This window comes from Neocloeon triangulifer, unplaced genomic scaffold, assembly GCF_031216515.1.
Source record: "Neocloeon triangulifer isolate White Clay Creek 2 clone unplaced genomic scaffold, ASM3121651v1 ptg000012l, whole genome shotgun sequence".
Lineage (NCBI taxonomy): Eukaryota > Metazoa > Arthropoda > Insecta > Ephemeroptera > Baetidae > Neocloeon > Neocloeon triangulifer.
In genome coordinates this window covers 12,169,627-12,197,095 of record NW_026775554.1, presented here as the reverse complement: position 1 = coordinate 12,197,095, position 27,469 = coordinate 12,169,627, and the positions used below count along the sequence as shown (strand labels likewise).

The following is a 27,469-nucleotide window of genomic DNA, read 5'->3' as shown; positions in this document are numbered from 1 at the left end:
TTGATAATTTCGATTTTTTTTTTTTTAATTTTCTCCAATAAATGAACTTCTTTTAAAATTTCCTCTCTTACTTTCATTTTTTTTTAATTTAGTTTGGTAAACTAACAACAATATTAATCCTTTCGTTAATTTTTCTACTATCAGTCTGTATCTGTACTATGAAAATAAAAATTGAACGTTTATTAGACCTATAATTAAATTGAGCAACAAACCCCCTAGTCTTAAAAATACGTTGATTTTTATCATGATTTACACCAAAAACGAGAAAAGAAAATTAAATTAAGTCCATGCCGAAGACATGTTTCAAATGAAACTTTGCTGTTATTAAACATTTTCAAATTTAAGGACAACTATTAAAATAAAATTGCACGTTTATTAGACCTTCACTTTAAATTGAGCAATGCACCCCTTAGAAATAAAATTTTGATGATTTTTCAATGTTTTATACCAAAAGCTAGAAAAGAAAATTAAAATAAGTCCATGTCGAAGACACGTTTCAAATGAAACTTTGCTGTTATTAAAAATTTTCAAATTTAAGGACAACTATTAAAATAAATTTGCACGTTTATTAGACCTTCACTATAAATTGAGCAATGCACCCCTTAGAAATAAAATTTTGATGATTTTTCAATGTTTTATACCAAAAGCGAGAAAAGAAAATTAAATTAAGTCCATGCCGAAGACATGTTTCAAATGAAACTTTGCTGTTATTAAACATTTTCAAATTTAAGGACAACTATTAAAATAAAATTGCACGTTTATTAGACCTTCACTTTAAATTGAGCAATGCACCCCTTAGAAAAAAAAATTTGATGATTTTTCAATGTTTTATACCAAAAGCTAGAAAAGAAAATTAAAATAAGTCCATGTCGAAGACACGTTTCAAATGAAACTTTGCATGCACCCCTTAGAAATAAAATTTTGTTGATTTTTTAATTATTCATATCAAAAGCTAGAAAAGAAAATTAAATTAAGTCCATGTCGAAGACATGTTTCAGATGAAACTTTGCTGTTATTAATCATTTTTAAATTTTAGTATGTATACAAAAATTAATTTTTTCATTTTGGGTTTGTATTATGCAATGAAACAATATAATTAGAATTCATCATTTCAAAAATCTCATCTTCATTTTGTTGCTCTTTGTACAAAAAGTACTACACCACATATTGCTCTGTTCTGTATATGATCTTCTAAAATACTACAAAACGACAAAATAAGGCTATAAAAATCTCACATTATTATACTTTTTTTTCAAGCATCACACAAATTGTCTCAAGTTCTATCTGAAGCGCAACTAGTATGTATTTTGTAAATTAATGTGCGTTTTTTAAAGTAACACCTTAAATGAGGTCTAAAATAAATATTTACAATTTGCACGGGATCAATTAATGGTGCTCGACCATCAATCATCAACCGCACTCAGGCACACAGATTTTCACTTATTTCAGAGTCATAAAACAGACTTTTCACAGCTGCGATTCCTCCTTTAAATTCTGACACAAGTTAGACTCTATCTTGCTTCTCTCTGTTTGCACAAATTCGTCTCTACTCTCGGCCCGGAACAGTCCACAGTCCTCATTTAATTTATGAATTATTTGCCGTCCAGGGGCGCACACCTGCAGACGCAGCAAGAGGGGAAGAGGAACCAGTCCATGAAGATGCCCTTGCAGTCGTTGTCAGGGTCGTAGGCCAGCAGACGGTGCCACTTGTACTTCTGCTCGCAGCCACAATCGCCGAGACAGCGTTTTGTCTGCACTTTTCTGAAATTCGATAAAGATCAGTTGGTCATTCTTTTTGTTATAAAACGGACAAAGCTTACGAGCAAACTTCTTGGTGGATGGCTTGCTCAAAATGCTGTGTGTTGACTATGGCTCTAATTTTTCCAGCACTATTTGAGGCCCAGTAGGGGGTCACAATTTCCACTTTGGACTCGCAGGAATCCAACCTACAATTTTACATAAAAAAATACACATTTTAAAAATCAATCAATGAACAAAATAAAAAGAAAATACAAACAAAATTCAATTAATAAATTGTAAATTTTGAAGAAATTTTCTACTCTATACTTTTTTAAATTACCGATTACTTTAGTTTGATTTAATAAATTATGTTTTGTTAGAATTTAACTTGAAGAATTAAACACATTTCCTTAGAAGTTGGACAATAGTGTTGTCAGAAACTTTAAACGCACCTTCCACTTTCGCTGGACTGGTTAGTCCTAAATGGTCCTGGGCCATTGGGCCCTGAGGCGGATGAAGAAGTACCCTGCTGGGACTGTCGTGACTGCCGCGCCTGCGCGGCGAAGTAAGAGTCGCCCGGCGAAGGGGGTGGAAGGCCCCCGCCAGGTTTACCAGCCGCCTCTCGTTTCACGGTGCGGCCTTTTGGTTTGAAGATTTCTTGTCCTGGACCTCCTTGTTGCGACGGCGGTCCATACTCTGGCGTTGTTAGAAACTCGCCGTACATTCGTTTCATCAACGCTTTGTTTTCGTCTATGAATCTCTCGATGCGATCACTGAAATAAGAAACAAAAATTTTTAGTTTAATAAAGAATATAAATTAAGTTAAATTTTAATTCTTTATTTAAAAATGGTGGAAATAGTTTCGCGGTAAAAACTTTGTTTTAAGAAAAATCTAATAAAACAAGAAAGTTATTGCTTAATGCTTTTTTACAATTGTTGATTATTTTTTCAGTTTTTAGATTGTTCATTTATTGAAAAACAATTTATTTGAAAGAATTTGAATTGTTGGACAAAACAAAATGAATTCTCTAAAACTTCTGTCTTAAAAAATAATCCTCCGCAGTATATTATATGTGAGGAAAGGTGAATAATAAGTGTGCAGAATATAAATGTGTAGAAAGTGCAGGTGAACCTTCCACAACACTCGACCCCTGACCTTTGCGTACACACCGGCGGCAGCGGAAATTAATTGCGCGCACGAAAATTATTTGAGGCCGGTTTTATCCGCCGCTCGTGTTTCAGCGTAATAAATTATGTCAGTGGCATTTTTCAAATTGCAAATACGGAGAAAATTTAATTCTGCTTGTATAAGTGAAAGAATCGTCTTTCAGCAGGTACACACACAAGTGGCTGGGCTAAAGGAAATGGCACCGAGAGGATTATTCATTTGATGGTCGTGCGAAACGAAAGGCGCGCGCGTAATAAATCGGAGGCGTGCTTTAATTGATGCAATAGTGCCGCGCGCGGTTGTTAAAAGATGATTTCTGCTTCTTTTTCTTTTCTTGGCGGCGCGCGAGTGCCCATTAGGAGCCCATTTTAATAAGTGGAGGCTGCGAACGAAGAGTGGCAGGGCGACAACCCGGCCAACCTTGTGGATCCATCAAGGTCTACCACGCCTTTGAAATAACACTTGCTGCCAAACTAACGCGGGAACGAGCGCACCTTGGATATTTAAATGTGCCACTGATGAGTTAGAAAATTGGCGTGGTGCGAAAATTATTATGCGAATTCGTTTCTGCGACTGCCATTTTCAGCATTATTTTCTCTCTTGATGGAATCACCGTCGAATACTAAAAAGGACGAGATAACTCTTTTTAACTCGTCACGCATACTAATCACATTTGTCGCTTGTCACTTTTTGTTTACAATTCCGTAATAAATTTTGTATTTTCCAAGAAAGAATAGAATGGTCACTTGCAGATTTTTAGTGTAATCAATGCAAAATCGCTAGTGTAATTGAGGAAAATTAAAAATATTTTAAACTAAATTATAATTTTTAATTTTTTTTTATATAAGTATTTTAAAACTTCTGAAATTAAAACAGTTTTTTAGTGGCCTCATTTAACTAATCCTTGTTACTTAATTTTAATAATTATCATCCTCTATAAAAATATTATGCTTATTATTAAATATAAATCACTATTAAATATAATATCAAGTCAAAAGTACATAAAATTGCAGACATTTATAGTAAACGACTGCAATTTTATTTAAATAAACTAATTTCAAATTATCATTTTTCTCATGAAGTAGAGCTGCAATTCTTTATTTAAAAACTTTAATTGACGTCCCAGTAGAATCAAATAAACATTTTCCTCGTCAATTAAAACGTGCAATTCGCTCCTAACTCGATCAGTTTGCCTCAACTAATTTGTGTTGACAGCAAGAGTATCCGGATTCCCAAGAGCAGGAACTAGAAAAACACTGCTCAAGTAGAGACAAGTGCCCGTTCGATCGACCCGTACTTACGTTGAGTGAATAAAGCGATAAACAAGCGATTGACTCACACGGATGGTCTCTGAAAATACACATAAATTTGCTGCCATGCATGATTCGGTAATAAAAAGGGAGTCACCGCGATGTTTGTGAATTCAAAGTTCTCTTCATCTTGACGTCACCCTCGCGTCATTCGTTTCCACCCGAATGGAAAACATGAGCTAGGGTGGACTCGGGAAAAGTGCTTAATTTATGAAACATCCGCGACGCAAATGGCACATTAAGGAATTCTTTCAGAGTTATCGAACTTTTTAGGATGTGAGGACTGAAGAAGAAGAGAAAAGCTCGTCACGAAAATTCAACCTTCGTCTACACTTAGCAATAATTAAGCCTTGAATTTATTCATCTTCGATTATTTGTCACAAAAGAGAGGTTCTTTTGAAAGTGGATTTGGAAGAACCGTGTCGACCAGGAAAATTTAACCACATATAGAAGAGACACCCAGGGGTGCGTCGTTCAAGGCTACCAGCAAAGCTATTGGACAAAAAAAATGCTCACATTGGATAGCTGTTGCCTGCCGTGGGACAGAAAAGCTGGTGGTATCTTTTGATGCAGGGCACTCCTCGGATTATCTCGCCGCGAATCTCTAGGCCAAGCGCTAAGGAAAGGGCTGTCCACATTATCTGAAACGACCAGGAATTCAAAATTAAGCACGATAAACAATTATTTCTAGTAATACGACTAAATACAAATTAATTATTTGTGACAAAATAGATACAGTCATAAAGAATTATAAATCATAAATTCGAGCAAAAATTGCAAATTTTTATCGTTCATCAACTATTGTGTTGGTTTAATGATTAAAATCTGTAGTATTTTTTCTATAAATTCCAATTAAGTAAAATTTGCAAAAAAAAACTAGACTGTAAAAAGATTTTAAACTTTTTAAGCACAATGTACATTGCGCGATAATTGCAAATATATTCCCCGCGGCGGTGTGTTTCTGTCGGCTCTCGTCCAAATGAATAATTCAACTCGAAAATAGCGTGGCGCGGAAAAGATGAAAGTCATTCAGAAGCAGACGAATAATTTTATGCATGCAAACAGAGGAGTGTTTGCACGCACGGAGGCAGCGGCCGGGGGTCGGCGGCCCACGCTCGCCAAAATCATTCATAAATCGTTGCCGCACGTGAATAATTTGAAACCCACGCAGCCACTCATTGCAAACGGTCTCATTACTTTCAATTAGTCAGGCAATTCCACCTTGGACGGGGTAGATTGATAAATAATTCATCGTTTTATTAATTAAATTTTCCGTTCTCGCTTTAATCAGCGCATTTCTAAACAAACACAATTAAGTTCCTGCTTTTTCAGAGCGTGCTGTATTTTTTTCCCTCCAGATGCTAAATCATTGTTTTTAAAAATGAATAATGCATACGCGCTTATATTTATAAGGGCACTGAATTGCTCTCGTTGTTGCAAACAGTCAAGAACAATCATTCTAATTTTCTTGTCCGCGCGTGCACTTCCAAGGATTTCAGTAATTTATTGTGGTTAAGCGTAATGAATTGGCTTGTTGCATAGCTTTGGTTTTACAATTTTTCACTGACAGCACAAGTTGCAAAAATCGTTCATGCAGGTCAACTGGTTTATGATGATTGTTGTTTGCTTTGTTTGTATTATGTTGATCTATTAACTTATCATAGAAAACCTGCTTCTACCATGCATAATAAAACGATTAATAATAACTAGTTTACAATTTTAACTTTATTGAATCGTTAATGTAACTAATTTTAAAAATTGTAACTCAATCATATATTCCACAATTTTAACCTGCCATTAATTTTAATTCTAATTTCAATTTTCATGGTATTTGAATTGCAATTTAGAATTTTGCCACTGGGTTTTAGAGTGTAGTTTGCAAAACAATAAACTAAAAGAAAAAAATACATCGCGGGAAAACTACAATTCAATCGAAACACCATGAATCAATCCTCGATTGCAAAGTTCCTTTAAAATAATTATAATTTTGTCATTTAATTCGGTTTCTAGATTAATTGTGAGACGTGGAAGACAAACAATATTCAGCATTACTTTTATTTAACGATACTGAAATTCAAATTATTTGAATAATTTTTTTTGCTCTTTTGAATAAATGTGTATCAATTGAATTGAGAATTAATTTTACATAGAGTAATTAAAAACAGAAAATTATAATTATTATGTAAGTTTTGTAAGGTATTATAAATTTATTTTAACGTTTACATTAATGTTGGTTACAATCACCTATTTCTAACCTTTAAGCATTTAAAGAAGTCACAAATTGCTTAAATTTAAATTTAAATTATGAAACTAAACAATATTAAAAGGCAGATTAGTAAGCAAATAAAGCACCGACGGACTTAATTTGTGGAGAAGGCACAAAAGATGAGTGGCGCCGCTTCTTTCAGCAACAAAGACGGTCGCGCAAAAACGCTACACGGCTTAAGGTGCTACTCTGATGGTATGTAAGGTGTTAGAAAACAATTTCGTTGGCGCCGCGCACAGAAAAGCTGAAATTTATTGCCTAAAGCTGCTTATCGCATTGTCTCGTCTTGGTTTTTAATATTCTTGATGTCATCAATAACCCTTAATAAAAGTGCCAAGAATTAGCTCGGTTTCAGTCCATCTGGTCTGGAATTCGACCTTCTCAGCCACGAAAGACTGGTCCGCAATAAGTCAGGTGGTTGCCAGAGAAACGACTCGTTGCTCCGTTTTGGCAGGAATTCGCGACGGGTGCGCGAAAAGCGCCCGGGCCAAGTGATAAAACAATTCGCGAAAAGTGAGGCAAACCGGCCGGCTGTCTGGCAGTCGTTGCTCGGCATATCTTTTTTTTTCAAATATCGTTTTCTCACAGGTGGCTCCTTAAAAAACGAACACCAGATAAATTATTGCGGACAGGACGAAATTGCCTGTCGACCAGGTTTGCTAGCTCTTTATTTAAAACTTCCATCTGGGAAAAATTAGCAACGTCTCGTTAATACTGAAACAATTTGAAAGCGGCTGAATTATGGCTTCGTTTTGGTTGCTTGTGAGGCAACTCTTTGATTTTGCGTGAGTGCTGGCGTGCAACAAATAATTATGCTGAGCGAGGGAAGCTCTCTTGAACTTTCTTTTATGTAAATAATTCCGCGTGCACACAAGAGTTATTATTCTTTTTTTACAATATAAAGGTGCCAGAATAGCGTTCCAAATACATTATTTTCGATTGTCAAATAATATACCCCGGAGGCTTGGAACGACAGATTGCTCAAAAGTTGACGCATATTGTGCTTCTTTTATTCTATAAGTTCGTCAAGTTTCTGTTACATAATATTGTGCACTTCTAAATTGTTAACAATTGGGTTTGGATATGTGCCTTCAATGAGCATGCTAAAAAAAAATACTAAATTTTGTCTACACAAACTTATATTAAGGGACACTATTTTGCCTGTTTCAATAGCAGAATTTTTCGGGGGTAATGGAGGAGGAGGCTGCAATACAAAGTGATTTATGTAAATATTTCTTTTACTGAATGAATTTTATTACTTTACTTTATATAATTTCAGGCTCTTATTTATGAAGCGTATAATTTAGATATTTTTATGCCTAAAAGCATTCAAATCCAACAAAGTTTATTGTACGCTTTTTTATAATATGCAAATCAGGCTACGTGTGACGATTTATTTCTGATGAAATTACGTTTGGCTGCAAAACGAGGAAGCACCGTCAAAACAGCTTTCTTTCTAGAGGGTTTAAATTAATTTCTCATAACCTGATATCTCCAAAAAGCAAAAGAGATCCATCACTTAAAATCATGATTAGTGTTTGAAACTTACAATTAGTACGTTTAGGCATCAATTTGAAGGCAAACTCTCGTGAGTCACAGAGTGAACGGAATGACGCAATGGAATTTTGAGCTGACATCAAAACACATATGAGTGCACTTGACTTAAAGCAAAACAAACAAGGCACGCACTTTCCCCTGAGCAATCAACATTGGCAATGAGACAAGTTATTTTGTAATTAAGTGAGCAAGTGTTAAATAAATTTTACAATTCTAAATGAATTCACCTTTCATTAAGGGTCAAATCAAAGGGCATAAACTATATTCAATTAGTAGTAAAGAGACGAATTCAATTTTTTTTTTCAAGAACCAATTTTTTTAGAAAATCTCCAGCACATTGTTTCGGGTCTGAAGCAACTCACCAACACGTTGAAAATGATCGGGGGCGAGTTTGCAGCCATTTGGGGGCCGAGGAGGAAGCCGGCGAGAGTGGTCGCGTGTTGGGACGAGCGGCAGAGGAGCCAAGAGGCGACTGGCGGCAGACTTGCGAGCGCGCTTCAGTCCGGCCAGGAACCAACCGACCGACCGACGGAGGAGTGATGACCTTCCCCGCTACCTGCGGCAGCATCTCACTTTCCCTCTCTTTGCTCATCTCTCGCGCTCACGCCGCGCTCCGCACTTGCATTAACTCAATTAGGCGACCTGGTCATTATTTATTTGCCTATCCGCGTGAACTTTGCCTAAATTTTACCTAATGGCAATTTTAATCTATGTTTTCACAGCAGTGACCCTATAGTTAAGCAATGATTTTTATCAAAGGGAATTAAATTTACTTAGAAGTAAAAATGTAATATATTTATAAATAAATTTTATCTTTGTTCTCTTTGCATTAGGAAATTTAAATTTTCAAAAAAAATTTTAAAACTGTAAAAAATAATTCGGTTAAATAAATGTTGGAATATTTCATTTGAAATGAACTTCTAAAAATGGAATATAATTGGTGATGAATTTTAGGAGATCTTTTTGCAAATACAAGCTATGCAACCATTATTGTGCCCGCGTTGTGCGAGTTGCATACCCTAACTGTGCTGCAACTTTTATCGTCTTCTGGAGCAATTTACACGCGCAATAACAAGCAGGATTTCGGCCAGATATTACACATTAGGTACCCTAAAACCAGTTTGCCTTCGATGTGCTTGATAAGTGTTTAATAAAATTAAAAACGCACATCCTGCTGCTTAGTTTGATTGACACGAGATCCTGTACGCAGCGCCAAAGGATTTACGTGGAGGACCCGCCTCGATCAGGTGAACAATAAACACAGGGGCTCATTAGCATGTCCCACCTGACTGATTGAATTGATAATTAATTCCCGCGCCGATGATTGACTACCGACGATTTTCGCGTGGCCGCCGGCCGGCTCATGAATGAAAAGAAAGTGACGTCACCGATCCATCATCATCTCGTCAATGGTTCATTGTTGCGCCGGCCGGTGACGTCAGCCGCTCGAGAAAACGAGCGGCATAATTTTCGCGTCAGGGATTCCCAACGAGCTGATTTATCGACTGCACCAATTTTTTTCCCACCTCCATCCGGATTCCGGATTTGCTGCCGGTGTTGTGGGTTGACTGATCAAAGGGAGGGTGACAATATTTTTCTTGTTTAGAAATAATAAGCAGGATTTTCCTGAAAATGTGCACCCATTTCTTGTAAGAAGTTAGTTTTATGGTGACTGATGCTAATCAGCTAAAAATTCCAAGAACGGTATTTAACTGGTAATTAATTTATCGCCGAGCTGTTGATTTAAAAAAATTAATTTACTACTTAATTGTCTTAATTTTACTTTTTATCAATGGAATAACTTTTATTAGATCCTTTTCCAGCGGAGGAACCTTTGGGGATTTTAAAATAAATAATGTTCGTTTATTAGAACATAATATCACATAATGTGACGGCGCATTAGATAATTCCGGATAATTCATTAAATATTGATAATATATTTTGTTACAGCTCTAATGCTTTTTGTTGTTAAATTTTAAAATGTAAAACTTAGTCAATATAATTATATAAATAGTTGTAAAATTGCTGTAATACTCCTGGAATAAACTTAAATTCTCAATTTAAGGTTACGCAAACTCTTAAGCATTTTTTTAAAGAGGTTTTTACGTGCTTTTACTGAGTCTGTGTGAGAAAAACTTGGCTTTAACGAATGCTATTATACCAAAATTTTTACTTCTAATTAAAAAATTAATATTTTAATGGCAAAAAATTATCTTTTTGTGTCTCAAAAAATCAAAAACTTAATTAAAACCCGGAAAATTAAGGCAAACAGAGCCTGGATTGCAATTATGCCCAATTCCAGGGCTTCACCAGCTATTTTTTGCACATTTATATCTAAAGTCGGAATTGCATCGAAATTCGCAAGCACATGGCAGCCAATGGCACCTTGCTAATCAAGAGCTACCGCCCGCCGGCCTAAATCCATCACAATCTGGGCCAATGTCAAGAGAAATGGAAAGTGCTTCACTCTCGACATCATCTTTTCATTGTTGTTGATGGAAAAAAACGAGACTGAAAAAAAACCAACTGATGACCGGCACAGTGGCGGCGTCTTTTAGATAGTCCGTTTCGTTTTTACGCCAAGCAGCTTCTGGAGGTCGCGCGGAAACAAAATTATGCCTCTATTTTGAGCGCTGAAGTCATCCAATCATTTATTTTTTCTTGACCTGGACTAGGTTTGAATTTCGGCTGCCCTGGGCGGGCGGACGCGCGAGGAAAGTTGAGGTACCTTCCGACAGGTGCTGGCGTCAGGTGCTTGAAACAGAACGCCCTCTGGTGCACGAAAAGTAACATTATTTAGGCTACCTGAGTTTGCAGTGGCCAAACTTAATATGGACAAAAAATCTAAAATTTCTTAATGTAAGTATGGCATCAATATATATAAATTTAAAAGAAAAGCATAAATAGAAACTTCTTTTAATTTTTGGGAAAAATTGCTCCTCGATAATTTAAATCTTTCAAGATTTTACAAAATTCTGCAAAATTTATGAAGACACTAATTTTTTTCTAGAGCGAACATAATATAGCTTTAGTTAATTTACTCATTAGAATTAATTTGAATTATATAATGTCTTATTCAATTAAAAAAAAAAATTGAATCGTGCAACAAATCGAGAAAAATAATTTCAAGAGGTAAATTACAAATATAGCAATATTGTATGGAATTCGGATGATATCATATATTTTTATCGTCCGTCTAGGAGTCTAATTAATGTCCTTGCGTGGATTCCTTACTCTATTGTCTTAAAAATAGTTTGTCTAGTCACGAAGCCGAAAAATTCAATAAGCAAAACTACTCACGTTTCAGATTCAGACCCGTGATTTTCAACTCCAGTTTTCAACTCTCTTTTCTTGAAATGATACAACACACTACATGCTCCAGCAAAATGGGTCAATCGCTACCTGCTCTCAAGAACGTAACATGACTTGGCCGCATGCATAATAAAACGATCTCTCGCTTATTATTTCGCATTTTTGTCGTGCCATTTAATAATAAAATTGCCCCGCCGTGAGAGCGAATAACAAATAGCGCTCTCGCCGGTGAAATGTGGGAAAATTTATACAGTCAAGGTGCACAATCTCGATTTATATGAATATTTATCCCTGCATGTTTTCAGTTTCGTTTTTCTCCACTCGCGCGATTCTGCCAATGCACTTCTGTGAACAAAATCGAACGCGAAACAATAATTGCCCGCGGCTGCAAACTGGATAAATAATTAAGGAGGCATGACAATGCTGAAAGGTTTGCTTGCTCGCTCGCTGGCAAAGCAGGAGACAATGATGGCAGAATAAAAACGAGCAGAGAGGCGTCGTGATCCACGGACCGCACCCTGCTGCAGAAACAAATCTTCTGATACCATTCCGGCACCCATCAGCAACAGCAGCAGCAGCAGGAATCCGACGCAAAAAGCGGCCCTTTCGGTCCGACCGACCACGCCCCGCACAAACAGACCAAGGTTACAAAAATTGAAATCCGCAACCGCATCTTTTGAGTAATTGACACATGCTGCCTGTGCATGATTTTTAAATGGAACATTTCGTTGCATGTATTGATTAAAACAGCAAAATTAGTTAAAATTATTTGAAATTTGAGAGCAAGGTTTTTTTGCAATTTTTTGGTGTACTTTATTTTGGCGCCGAATAATAGTTTGACTCTCCCCAGCAATCCGGCATACCAAGTAACACAATGCGGGCAAAATTTATCACCCGCCGCAATCTCGATCTGCCACACAATAATAGTAAAGAGCAGAGAGTCCAGCCAGAAAAGAGCAAAATATATAAAATCACTTTATGTATCAGCGGAGAGTTTGTAAGAGAAACTGGTCTCTTCGAATCTGACGAGGCAAAAAATTCACGTGCTTTTCTTCCATAATAAATTGTCTGCATGTGAAAAAAAATATTCTCGCGCTTAATATTTTTATTTACATCATAATATAAACTGCACGCAGCGAGTCATGAAAATTTATTGATTTGTCTGATCACTCTTTCTTCTTTTATTGGAACATAAAAGAGCAAATTTTATTTCATCAATCGTACTGGCCAAAGAGCTCCGTTCGTTTTGGACGAGAGCAAGAGTGAAATTGGAGCAAAGCTCGATAGACATTCTGTAATTTGGCGCAATCGCGATGTAATCTCGTCGGCCAAACTGGTCTCTCGCGCTCAAAACTTGAATTCCTTTTATAGAGTAATGTGTGCTTGCAAAGTTAATGTGTTGCGCTAGTCAGACTGATACAATTATTTTCGGACACTTTAGGAAATTATTCTTCTTTATACTTATAAAATAATGCTTATAGGTATACTTTAACTTCTTTAGCAGTGTTTATCGGCTGGCAAGGCTCCAATTTACAGAAGAAAGTTTGCTTGAGAAAACAGTGCGAGTCTTACTCAAGAAAGAAATCAAGCAAACTATTTGACAGAGGAATTTTAAATTTCATTTTGAAAAGTATCAGGAGATCGTTAAAAATGGAAAGGAATTAATAGTTTTTGTTTATTATGATCAATGTAATTTTTATAATAAAATTTGATTGAAACTGAGTTCAGATTAATTTTAAAATTAATTGTTTGTTGCAGCTTGTTTCAGAATTAAAGTTAAAATAATAAAATATGAATAATTCAATTAAAAATATTGATATTTAGATTTAATTTATAAATTAAATTATTATTTTCTTTCCTGTTTTTTGAGGCGAGAAGGGTTTTATGGGATGTTTAAAATAATATAGCCTTTATAGCACAATCTTATGTAATGCAATTACTAACAGAAACAAAAAATTGCCACCGAAACTGGGTTAAATTGTAACAATTGAAGTGTACTTGCAGCGTATGTGTGCACGTGCTGGACGCTGCTTTTACTTAAACAATCTGCGCAGCACGCACTGCAAATTAATTAGCTGGTAGCTCAAGGGTCAGTTGAGGAGTAATCAATTAGCGCGCTCTTGTACTCCAACGTCCACACTCGCTGCGAGTTCCTTTGCGTTTCCCTCTCCGCCAAGCAAATAACGCTAAGTTAATTGTTCCGCTTGCGGTGGTGCTCGTACACATATGTCTTCGCTAATGTATGTACATGCGAGTGTACGGCAGAATTAATTGCACTTTCATTGCAAGCAAATAACAATTGAAAGTTCAAACTGGCAGCATGCTGACGCACGCGTGATTATTTTTTCTTCCGTCTGCTGGGAGAGAAGATCAATCTGACCCTTAATGTACTTTCCCACAATAACAGTTTAGAAAAAATTAATTAAATTTTTTTTAAGTTTTATTTCAAGTTTATTTAAAATTAGTTAAAAGTTAAAATTAATTTTTGCATATTCTTCATTCATTTTTATTTTAATTATTATATAATTCAGTTTTATTGCTGAAACAATGCTTCATAAATTTATTTGAATTTTATATGTCATGCATCTCTTGAATGATGCCCTCAGAACTATTAACTTACTAATGTCAAACACTCGTAAACTTAAATGCTTGTTGTATAGAATAAATTTTTGACTAGAAATTAATTTATTGATCTATCCTGATGTAAATTTCAATTTCAGCAAAATCTTTCATTAGGGAAATTTCGGGTAGCAAATAAAATTACTGGGATTCCAACACCCTGATGCTTTTTGTCCGCAAAGGTCTTTTGAGGACCTTCGTCAAACAAAAACAACATGCGGTCGCAGAGCTTTTAAAGGGCTTTGAACCGGACACATATTTTGAAAAGGAATTCTTGGACGCAGCGAGCTAGCTTTTTGTTCAACCGCATTCTGCGAAGAAGGCAGAGTGTGAAATTGTATCAGGCTCACACAATTTTTTGGGCAGATCCGCAAAATAATAATTTTGCATGAAAAAGGCGCGAGGGATTCCCAGCAAAGGACGATTGATTTTCCTAACGTGTGCTTCTTTCCACTTGAGCGACACCGCAGTGACTCGCTCTCTATAAATATGAGTTCAAAATTTCCTTGTTTGCAAAAAGCTATTTTCGCAAATTTTATGTCCATTGAGCACTTATGCGGACGTTGCGTGCATACTTGGATTAAAAGACTTTTATGGAGGAGAACGAGCTTGTACTTTTTGAGATCAGAATTCCTCGATTCTGCAGATACCGTCCGCAAAAGCCGTCGAAAACAATAAAAAGAATGCAGGCATGTTTTACTAAAGATTAACATCGCACAGAATAATCGTGATGCGAAATAAAACAGCACTTTGGAGGCTGAGTGCGGTGCTCGACTCTTTCTGGATTTGCTGAGAGAGAAAATCTATCTATATCCAGGAATAATGATACTTTAAGAATTTTTCAATAATTATTAAACAACTTTTCTTGAAGATAAATTGGAAAATATATATATGTAATCTCTTAATGAATAACTTTTTCTTTCAAAGATTAAAAAAAAATTAAGAGCTCTATTTCGACATAAAGAATAAAATATTAGAGATTTTCATTTCTTCAAAAGCACGATATAAATTCTTGAGGTGAGCATTATGTTCATTTCCTCTTTCAAAACGCGTAATTAACTCGGGTTTGCCGTCTCATTAGACACATACATTCAGACCAATTGAAATGAACCCACTATTAAAGACCGCACTTGAGCTTCAATTAAGTGAGGAAATCGGTCGGCAGGTTTGATTTTCAATGGGCCCAAAGGCTATTGTAATCGATGACAACAGCACGCATTTTAAAGCTGTTCCTTGTATAATATACGCCCGCAAAGAGCCAGGGCCTTCAAAAAACAAGGTGAAGTAGATTTCGCTGCTCTCTCAAGTTCATTACCAGAGTCGGTGCTCTCGAAATTTAAATAGAGTTAGCCGCCTTGAAATGGATGATTTTGGAATTCGCACCAACGACTAATTGATTTCGATGGCGCCTCATTGTCGAAGTGGTTTCCTCCTGCTGGACCTAATTTAGAAAGGGTTCTCTGCTCAGCATAATTTATTGGGTCGTTTCGTGTCCCATGCTGGCAGCTTCGGCTTCTGAATTGACACTAGGCTTGATGCCCTTTTTATAATTTTGCGGTCGTAAAACTCTGAGAGATCTTTTTTCACCTCTTTTTCCCGGATCTGTAGGAGTGTTTATTAAGAAGGATAAAGAATATAAAGAAGCCAAATCTTTTTTTCGTAAAATTTGTCAACGAAGAAGATATTTACCTCTCTATTTATTAATTTTATTGTTTTTAACGTCATATAATATTCTTCTGAACCCATGTATAAAATTTTTTCAACAACAAATTATTTGTTAGATTCAAAGGAGTATAGAATAAATGGAATAAATACATTTTTTATTTCATGTCCAAATTAACTCCAAATCAAATTTTTCGTTTTCTGTAAATTTTAAATCCATTCTCGTAAAACATTGACTATTAACAATTAAAATTAATCTTGCTGATTTGAATAATTAAGTAATTAAGGTAGGTCACTTAATTTACCATAAATATATCTAATTTAAAAAAAAAAAAGGAAATATGAATTCCTATCTTCTTTTAGATGGTCAAGATCCAAAGATAATCTTCGAATCAATGAAATTTGCAAGATTTTCATTACAGAAGCCTCCTCAGTTTCAGATTAGTTCCGTGAAATCGGAATCAACCATCTGCTGTGCAAACCGGTCTCTTGCACAAAATGATTATTGCCAAGTCCAAAATTCAATCAAGCGAGCCAGGCGATAAAATTGGCAGCTAATTCCGCGATGCCCGGCTGTGTGTGAGCTTTAATTGCTCCTCGCCACGTGTAATTATCTAATTTTAATTACTGGACGCCGAGCTGCAATGCGATCTAGCTACACTTTTAATTAACTTTGGGGATGGAGAAGAGGCGAGCACGCGGGAGCGCCGCACGGAGAAAGAGCAAAAAGCAGCCGGACCTTCGGAAGGCAGCGGCCTTGCAGGAACACGACTCATTTATTTGGCCACTAGCCGCACCACAATCAAATCATATTTCATAAGCTTTTAGCGCCGACACAAACACCGGCCTATACCGTCCGGCCGACCGAGGAGAGACCTGAAAGGGAAAGGTCTTGTTAGCTACGGTCCTAACTGCGACGGACAGGAAAAGCGGAAGTAAATTTGGTCGCATGATTTGCAGATTCTTAAATTATTAACCGAGATATGTATGTGTTTTTTACTTATATTAAAGAGTCTTTTTGACCATCTCTTGAATTTGGTTTTTTTACAAAAATGGGCTTAAACTAAATCAGTTTGCTGTAAAGCATCTTCTTGCTGAAAATTAGTCTGGATTGTCTGCAATTATTCAGGTTTTTGAAGAAAATTTTAAAATTTATTTTTATTTTACAGTTATAATATTCAATATTTCACATTTAATATAGGATTAAAAACTATTTGGGTTGTTCAAACCTGGGGCATTTCAATTATGAAATTCATTCGTTCATTTTATATCATTTATTTAAACATCTTTTAACAAATAAAAAACATGGGATCTCATAAAAGAAAATTCCATGAGTGTAACAATTACATGTCAATGTCCTTTGCCTGCTTTAAAATTCCCACGCACAAATTCAAAGGATCGATTACATCATGAAATAAATTAGGAATCACGTAAGAGCAAAAACCGATTAATTTTTATGGCGTTCTTTCTAGCGCTCTATTTATTAATTGACAACCCAGTAAGCGGAGGTATTCCTCGTCGTCTTTTTTAGCACACGCGTAAAACTCGCCAATAAAAAATCCATTTAATAAGCGATTCAATAATAAATCTTCAGGCTGAAGGGGCAGAGCGTTGCGGCTCATTAAACCGCTTGTGCTCGCGTTCGGCCGCAAATTGAGAAATTCTTTGCGCAACAAGAATTTTCGGCAAGGCCTTTGATTTTTGTTAATTGTGGTTTTCTTTTGACTCTCTTATGTGCACCCTGAGAATAGCAACTCTCTAATAACATAAAGAAAAATTTAAATTGAACATTACTGGTAAAGTATTTGTTCAAAAAGACGTAGCACATTTTTCCCATTAGAATTTATTTCATTATATAGTTCAAATGCTTCAGGTCTAAAGAAAAAGACGCGGCAAATTGAAAAAAAAAAAAAAAAAAAAAAAAAAACAATAGCATGGAGTAAAGACAGATCGAATGCTAATATTTTATTCAGGTAAGAATCCAATAAAAAATTTAATAAAAAGTTACACATTAAAAACAAAACCTTTAAAACTTTTACCTATATTAAATGTTATTTGGATACATTTTGCTTTAAACAGCCTTAATTTACCAATTTATTTACCGTCTCAATAACAAATAAGTACTTGTTTTTTTTCACTCTCATCAAATTAAATCATTAAATTCCGAACGCACTTCTGATAAATTTACTGCCTATTATGGTGTCAGTTATTTGATTTAAATTGCGAAAATAAATCGAATACATTCTTGGCTCTTGCTCAAATAATATTTCACGTTCGAGAAATCGGCCTGGACTTGGCATCAAACTTCTCGCGACTCTTCCCACGCGGACAATACGTGTACAATTAGATGCAGTCGCAGTCATTACTTATATGTACGGTTGCTGTCAAATTGGTCATGCATATTTTTGGCAAGCAAACTGACCTAAGGCAAGATATATTCCACGGAGTGAGTTTATAGAAATGTAGAGAGACTGCTTTGCAGCGCGGACAAAACTGCTTTTGCAAAGAAAATATATTGAAAGGCAAACTATTGCCCATGGTAAAAGATTACCAGATTTTGACATGACGAGCAAAAATAAAAAATAAAAACGATTAAAATTTATTTAAAAAAATAAGAATATTTCCATTCCAAATTCAAGTGCTCTAAACTATAAATAAAAAATAATAATAATCAGTTAGGATTGTCATTCAAAGGAAAAATATACTATCAAGTTGAATAAAATTTAACGTTGACCTGCGTTGACCATTCATATCAATTTTAAATTACAAGTGTGCGGATAACCTTTCAATTTTCAAATATATTATTTTAATTTTATTTTTTTCTTGATGGGTGAAAAAAGCAAAATGTACAATAGACCGTGCAGAAACAAGTAGGATGGTGGACAGACAGACAAACAAACGTACTGCACCTGTTGCTGGCCACCCACACTGGACCAAATTGAATACTTCTCTATGAAAGCCGCGCCCGACACATCATTGTTAATTACAAAAGATGGGAGTGCCATGTCACAATATTATGTTGGAAGAAAATTGACGTTGCGCATAGCAGAAGTGGAGCAGCTAGCAAAAGTTGTTTCCCTAGAGTTGAAGGCCTGAGTGGCATCGCGACGGAATCAAACTGCTTTCTCAGTGGAATATAATCTAAAAATCTCTTTTTAATCAGAGACACCGCCTGTCATTTCTGTAGTGAAAAAAATAATAACTTTTAATGTTGCGAAACAATGTGTGCGCAACCTTGGCGCATTTGGCAAATTCCTGGTCCAGCCACACACAAGTCAAGAGTTAATTTCCATCAACAAGTGGAGCATTATTCATTCCCGGCGCAAGGACGTTGTTGTGAGGTCTTAATCTCATTACTCACACACACAGAGTTCTAAAAGGAGTGTGATTAATGCTCAGCATGGTCTACGTACATTCATTGAGAGGAAAAAAATAAACAAGGCGCACACAAACACACTATGTACTTCCGTCTCTCTTTTCCTCGTCAATGCGTATTTGTAATTAGTACAAGGTGTAGTAATTGAGTTGCAAATAACTTGTGTCGCGACAGAAGCACATGTTGATTACCTCTCAGCAAGTATTTTATGTCTTCTTACTTGACCTTTTTCCAGATCGACTTTTCAGCAAAATAAATTATGAATTCAATTTTTTGCATGTCTTAAAATTTAATTTTCTTCATATTCTTGAGGAGAATGATAATATTTTAACAATTTCAATATTGAAATGATTGAAAACAACTGATTTTTTTTACTTTCAATTTTTAAGTATTAATTATGCAATTGCCGGCCTGAATTCTACAGCTCTGTACTCACTCATTAGTTTGAGAGAAATCGACAGATCAAAGATCAAATCGAACAACAGAAATGTAGTAATCGGTTGTTTTTTCCAGACTTATTTTTTTTAATTTTTTTTTATCTTCAGAGCATTTCGATGTGTGTATTTGGATGCAGATGAAACTTTCTTCAGGCGTAACGCTAGCTGTAACCTAACAAACCGATCTGTCATTTAAAATTTAATTAGCACAAGCCTTTGTTGAGCGCATCTTTTGACCGGAGCGGGACAATACGTTGAAGTGAAATTAACAGAGATTATTTAAAATGACGAGACATTTTCGAGTGGCTATGCTAGAAAAAAGCCACTTGAATCTCTTTTTCTCGACGTGAAATGACTGACCACTCAATGGCAAAACTTGAAGGGTGAGCAACCAAATTGTCAGTCTTGCATGAGTCGCCGCCGGGAGATGATCTAATTCTGTGAAGAATTCCGAGCAAATTGGGGAAAACACACACGAATCAGGATCCGTAGATGGCGTTTATGACTCGCTGGGGGGCAGCCAAAAAATCATAGCAAAAAAATGAGCCGGATAACAGATATATATCCTCATCATTATAACATATAATAAAACATTAAATGAAATATATCTTAGAATTTTTTTAAATATTTGTAATTTTTATTTCGAATAAATAATTAAAAAATATGCATGACGAAAAAAAATAAATGATTGGACTTTCCTCCTATTAATATAATCAGTTTAACATAATCTAAATTTGTAAATAAATTAAAAAACCAGAATTATTCTATTATACTTTCTTTAGAAAATTATTTTAAAAAAATCCAGTGCAAAATATGTATATTCTTGTTTTTATAATTTTTTTATATTTTCTTCTGCAAGCTGAATGTAACTTTTCTTACACTTTTCAAATATGGTCAAAGTCGAACCCCCTTTAAATAAATTTATTTTATTAACAAGTACATAAAGAGAGTCTTAATAAACATTGAGGTGAGTATGTACTTTTTATATATTTATCACACCATCACCGCAAAATATTTTTGGTACTTTTTTCCTGGGAATATTTTATGATTTAAATCTATGGTGGCTGAACAAATAAATAACTGAAGCCACTTGGTGTTTTAAAGCATAAATTTATACTGGAGCTAAAACTCTTTCTTTTTTATCGCGTCGAGTGCCAGCCAGCCGGCGGTTGACAATTTGTCCGCGAGGTTAAACCTACAGGTGATGCAAATGAGCGTCTGCGTTTGCTCGCTCGGTGCCAAAAGCAAAAAGTCTGCGCGGCCTGCATGCCAAGCAACGCCAGGTTGGGAAGCGCGATAATGATTATCTACTTGTTAATAAATTACACAAACAAAAACACTCGGCCATTTCCGAGAAATTAGTCGCGTCTTGGCACCAGCTAATGGCACCAGCGATTGGCACCGGTGCGGTGGGAAAGAAACGGCGCCTCTGCTTGCAGGGCGAATCTGCCTAATTTTATTTGCGCAACTCGCGTAATCGATTCGCGGTTTCGATCCATGAATAGAGATCGTTAGAAAGTTTGTTTGTAATCTGCTGCCGGTCAATCGGCATTGCTTTTTGCAGCGTGGGAAGAAGATAAAAAGCAGTCGACTTGGTGCATCTTCTGCAATAAAAAACTTCCCATAATGTGATTTATATTTATGTCTTGTTTGTGCGGCGAGAGTGCATACGAGGAGCGAATTAAATCGCTTTTCAAAACGGTAGGGTGCCGTTTGAATATTTAAAAAAAAAATATGAACAGTACATCATGAAGGTATATAAAAATTTAAAATTTAAATGTAATCTAAATTTTGTAATACAAATATAAAAATGCATGGAAATTAATAATAAAATATAGGCAGTTAGCCATGAAAATATTTAATAAAATTTTACAATTTTTCTAAATAAATAATAATTTTCTTAATTTCTATTAATTATTCATCTTTAAATTAATAACATTTGGATTTTTAAAACCTATTTTGGTATTTAAAATTCAAAGAATAATTGGTTTAAAATGGTGAATCTCAGATTAAGGCAGATGAAAAAAATAATAAAACAGTTGTGCACTTATTTTTTATATTGGCCTTCTATTAATCATGATTAAAATGCAATCTTCGCAATTCTTGTATCAACCAAATTTTATTCAATTGCTAATAAATTATTTAATTATCAGAATACTAGGTATATAGCTATAAATTTTTCTGAATTATAGATTTTCAATAGCAATTTTGTTGTAAACAAAATTTTCAAGAAATGAGAACTTGTGGAATTGTGATTAAATTATGTACTCACTTAATATATAAGCAAGAAATTTATTTTATTTCTTTGTCCATGCAATATAATGATAATAATTTGACCTGTGGCAACACACCCATCAGGGAGGAGACTTTTTTTATCAATGCCAGCCTCGGAATTTTTAGGAATCACCGAATGACATAATTTCGCTCACATAATTTCGTGAGTCATGAGCATACACACGTGGCAGCAGGACACACTTTGAGTGAGTCATGCGTGTCGTTTTGTGATAATAGCACGCCGCTTGAATTTTCAAACGGCGGAACGCGCGATGCCAGAAAAAAATGCGTGCAAACATTTGATCATTTTCGACGGAAATCTCGCGCGATTCGTTTTTTGCTGACGGCCAGGCCGAGAGGGCACCAAGGTGTGTATCAAATTTGACAACTTCATTTTCTACGCGCATTTAGACGTCAAAGTGGCCGTTAGATAAGAAAGGAGCTGCAGAATCGTAAATTTCCCAACAAGCCAATTACGTGATTTTCGAACAGGTGCGCTCCACCGCGTGGAAAGAGAAAAGATTTCACCTGGTGCTCTGCTCAGAGAGATGCGTGTTGTGTTGTACAATAAAATCATTATTATCAAGTTGTAAGAGGTGGAAAAACTGACCAGAAACTGTCGACCTGGAGGCGGAACGATTTTCAGATCAATTTTTTATATATTATTATTATTATGCGGTAAAGTAAAGACTTCCTGGGTAATTTTAAAATTGCCATTCACATGCTCATTTCACTTTCTATAAATTATACAAATCTGCTACCAAGTGTGCAAATCCACTTGATTTTCGTGTAATTTTTGTATATCAATTCTATAAACCATGAGACGTTTTCCTTCAATCTTATTTATGTTGCTGCTCGCGTATTATTTGCAATTAGCCGTTATGTGTGTGGCCAAGCATAAAAACGAGTGTCCCCCATTGCGAAATGCGCCAAGATTTATTTGCTGTGTCGAGCTAGCGCGCATTAGGGTGCATTAGTGCTCGAGATTACTATGTGATATACTTTGCCGCTGTTGCTCTCATAAATTCTGTCATGTTTCTTCAGCCTTCTGATTGTTCTGCGACACCGACACAGACTTATGAGTTGTCATGGTGAAATAATTTTATTTTCGTTTTCTTTACTACTGGAAATTTTCGAAGGTCAAATTTCATGTTTTTTTGTGTGTGTTTTTTTTTTTTTTTTTTTTTTTTAAATGAGATGTAGTCTTTTGAAGCGAAAATAATTGTATTTACGTAATCCAGAATTTCGGAAAAGTTTTAGATGAGACGCAATCTAAAAAAAAAATTGGTGGTGTGGATTTTTTGCGGCGGCTGTCTCTTTTGATTTCGGGCATTTTAGAAGCACTTTTTTCTCTTTTTTTTCCAATTTTAAAATTCTTGTATTGGAAATTAAAAAAAATTGAAAAAATAAAATCGGTTTTGAGGTGACTTATTTACAAACAGTAAAATAACAGACTACAGATTTCATTTGATTCATTTCATCATGATCTGGCGTTCGCTGTCAGAATATTGAATCATCAAGATTTTTCTCGTCGTGGGAATTTCCTTCGTGCTTTGCAGAGTTGAAAAAATTCGCCCGCGGTTCTTTATGGACCTTTTTACGTATTTACAACCGGAGCACGAGTCTTGCTAATTTTAAATGGACCAATTTGTCATTGAACTACAGAAGAAAGCCGGTAGGGAGATTTGCATTTGTGCATGCATCTTGTCTTAAACACGCGCCAGGCCTAATTAGAATAATACTGCCGGTCGTGCGACTCGCGGGCCAAATTGAAGAGGACCCTGAAAAACTCGTACCCTTCAAACTTCTTGGCTCACTCGCATCAAACTGGCGTTTCGGCTGAAACTTCAAATAAAAAAATCATAAAATATATGAATTGAAAACGAGGCCAATCGCGAGATTTCGTGCAGATGTATATATATTGTTAATTTTTTTGGTACGCTGAATTTAAATTTCAACACTGGCAAAGTGAATCGGCAATACATCTGACAATGAATTAGAGTTAACTAAAAAATAAGGCAGCCTTTCTAATCATCCTGAAATAAAATAATAAAGTAATAATAAACTGCTTAGTTGTGCACTAACAATAAAGACATAATTTAAATAATCGACTCGTACATTGGCTTAAACCGCTCGGGAAAATTTTGATTTTACGCAATCTGCCTTTTTTTAGTTTTTTAGCAAGACAAGGAGATCTAGATTTAAAGAAAATTGAAACCTTATTTATTGTTGTTTATTCTTCAGTCTACTCAAGAACAGCTCACGAAAGTGAATAATTTAATATTCAATACAAATTCCAGAATATTGAGGGGATGAATTTTAATTGATCTTGTTTTTACTGTATTGCGCGCAGGTATTATTTCATAATATATACTTAAAAATATATATTAAGTAATAAATTAAATTATTGATGATTATAATATATCAAAATTAAATAAACAACGTTGTATTTTCTTGCTTTAAATTGTTCTAATAAAAAAGAATCACAATTTTCCGTGTAAGCTGGAAATTTCGATGAAAGACCAAATCAAAATCTATTATTGTATACAAATATTTTTTGTTTGCAAATGATGATGGATTGTAAAGAGCAAACGTGTCCAATAATGCACATGATTGTTGTATCTGAGTTGCAGAGCCAAGGTCTTGCGCGGCGCTAACAATGAAACACGCACGTCAAGGCGCGTACTGCTCTTTTAAAGTTGCTCTTTCGCTCTCTCGCTCGGGCTCAGCAAGTGAGCGACGCCCTCGCCAAGAATTTCACCCGCAGCAGAACACACCGATTTCAGTTAGCACCTGCAATTTGTATTTTGTCCATTCCGGCCGCGTGCGAAATTTGTTAGCGCGGCGACCGTGAATTTCGGCGCTTTGATTAATTTTGCAGCGGTGCAGCTCAGAGCCCTGCACTGCCTTTAAAGGACTTAAGAATCGTGTTCTTTTTTTACTTCAGACGTGTGCAAATCAGGGGCAGGTTGATGTTTTGGTTGTTTAATGGTTCGGTGTCGGAATTCAGCGGGGAGGATAAATCTTGTTGGCAATTACGGTCGTTAAAAGGTGCTACAACTTTAAGAGCTGGCCATATGTTGCTCATTAAAAGTCACTCGCGTTCACTTCTTTTACTTATTTCTTTGCCTCTCACAAAAAACCTTATTTCCTATTCCTTTTTTCTCACAGTGAAGCAAAAATAATTAGGAAAATTTAAAATTTTGATTCTATACTAAAAATAATTGAATTAAACCTTTTTTTATGAAGAGAAAAAAAATTAATTTTATTCTGGAAAGAATTATGAATTTTTATTTTCATCATATTATGCTGTCACTAGAATATTGTGCAATTCAGGTTCATTATCCACTCACTTTGAGATTATAAAAGCAAATTAACTTTGTTTTTATCAAGATCAGAATGAACCAATTTTGGAAGTACGTGCCTCGCGTCCGCCAAAGACTGAATCTCCTTGAATACTGATTAAATTACGGCTGATTTTCCGAACTGAATGCGTACACACTCTCTTTGCTCTGACGTAAAGCATGAAACCCTCCGCGCCATTGCCAAATTAATTACTTGTCAGGGCTATATTAAATCAAGGTGTAGGTCGCAACAATGAGTGCTGCTCGTTGTCTGCTCGTTTGGACAGAGCGAAGTGAAATATTATTAATAGCCAGTGGCCGCCGCCGTGGTTATTAGAAATTGCAGCCATTAACATTCCCGAACGTGCAATTATAATTTATTAATCCTCTACCGCGCGTCTCGCGAGACTTGATCTTGATTGAGGCAGGGAACTATAACAACTGCTGTCGGACACAAGTGTAATCGCGGGCGAGAACACGTTCTCATCTAGGTCGTTTTCGATCGTAAACAAAACACATAATTTTCTGCCATTTAGAGCTAATTAAAATGTCTTCTGGCAAATTAGAGTGATGCGTCTCACAGAGACACATGTGATGAAAACATCAGCTGCTTAATGAGGTGCAATCATTGACATAGCATTTGAAACAGTCATATTTCAAAATTTCGAAGTATTTCACGTAATTATAGCTTTTTTATACACAATGAAATTTAAACTCTCATTATTGAAAACTTTTTAAGCCTTCATTTCGAGAGTAAAGCATTACTAGCATGGCTTCTTTCGATTGATAAGTGTTTCAAAATTTTAAAAAAATGATAACAATTAATCATTTAAATTTTATTTTACCTTCCATTATATTTTAATTAAAATTTACCATTAAGCGCTTATTACATTTTGAGCGGGACTATTGTCTTTTATATTTTAATAATTTTTCGTCTATTTTTGCTTAAAATTTATTTAAAATAGTAAAAATTTATATTTTTAAAATTAAAACGCATATATTTCGCTTCCTTATCTGCATAAGCAATGATAAAAGATTAGATCAATTCCATATAATCTTTTAAGCTATTTATTAACTTAATTTATTCATGCAGAATTTGAAATTTTTTAAATTATTTATTTAAATAAATTTTGACCTGTTGTGACGAATTGAATTATATCTATGCTCAACATTTCTCTCTTGTTAAGTAAAAAATTATCAGAATTAAATTTTGAATTAAAAGAGATTTTGATCATTATTGATGAGATTTCTTTTTAATTTGAATCTATGGTATCTTTTTGAAGATTACAATTAGAAACTTTCGTATAAACATGATTTAACTTATTTTTTAATTCTCCAGCGCAAGTGATTTCTGAAGATTTAAAATGGTTTCAGCTTCAAATTTCTGAAATATACATGCACTTTTGTCGCTTTTAAACCGTTGAATTTTTGTAATGTAAAACATTTTAAGAATAATTATGTCGGTCCATGGAACTATTTAATATACCAATAAATACTGATTTTTAATTGCAATAACATGAAATTTTAGCTTTTTTGAAATGATTGAAATAACAATGCAAATGGAAAAGTACTTACCGGTATCTGGACAAAGGAGCCGTTCCTGAGGAGAGGGTACGAGTAGAGGGGCACGACGGGCACCGAGTCGTTCTTGAGCAAAATCGGCCCTTGGATAGGGGTGACCCCGTTCTCGTGCTGCGGCAGGTCAGAGGTCAGCACCTCATCATAGTCGTCGTAGTCGATGACCGCGTGGATGGTGTGCGTCGGTTTGCCACCCCCGTTGCTGTTGGTGTTGCCTTTGACGGGGGTGAACTGCGGCGGCGAGGGCGGTGGGGGCGGCTTGTTGGCGCGACGGCCGGGGGCGCTGCTGCGGTCCTGCTTTGGTGGGGGTGGCGGAGGCGGCTGTCGACTGCGTTTCGGGGGCAGGTAGGGCCCCTGTTGGGAGCGGCGCGGGGGCCGTTGCTGTTGCTGGGGTGCATAGAGGGCGTTGATCTCAGCAGGGGTGGGTCGCGCCACCGGAGGCGGCGGCGGGGGCTGCTGCAGGTTGAAGAAAGGCTCGGCAAAGGCCGGGGCTGCGCCCCCAAAGGGCAGACTGAAGTTGACGAGCGACATCGATCGGTGGCCTGCGGGGCCGCGGACGAGCAGCTCAGGTGCGATCACCTGCACGCCTGCCAGACGAGTAGCGCTGGAGCAGAGAAAGGAAGCGCGCCCGCCGCGCTGCCTCTCGAGGTGGGGGCAGCCAAGGGGCCGTCCGTCGACGCGCCTGCCGCTGCAGCAAGTGAGAGTGACCCCCGGGGGTGCCCTGCTCTGTGTCAGTGCTCCGCGGAAAACAACAAGTTGACTTTTTGCGCATGATTTCAATTGCAAAATCCTAAAAAAAAATTAGACACCTCAGGAGAAAATTAAA

At 36.0% G+C, this 27,469-nt stretch overlaps 1 protein-coding gene across 1 annotated transcript; it reads right to left on the bottom strand.

The window, feature by feature from the left end:
• Positions 1 to 1,096: 1,096 nt before the first annotated feature.
• On the bottom strand, positions 1,097 to 27,229 carry LOC132196657 (protein spaetzle 3). Its single transcript, XM_059619448.1, has 5 exons — positions 26,641 to 27,229; positions 4,735 to 4,859; positions 2,193 to 2,513; positions 1,821 to 1,946; positions 1,097 to 1,761 (listed from the first exon to the last, which is right to left on the bottom strand). The coding sequence occupies exons 1-5, from the start codon at positions 27,172 to 27,174 to the stop codon at positions 1,593 to 1,595; spliced, it is 1,275 nt and encodes a 424-aa protein (XP_059475431.1). The 5' UTR covers positions 27,175 to 27,229; the 3' UTR covers positions 1,097 to 1,592.
• Positions 27,230 to 27,469: the final 240 nt, after the last annotated feature.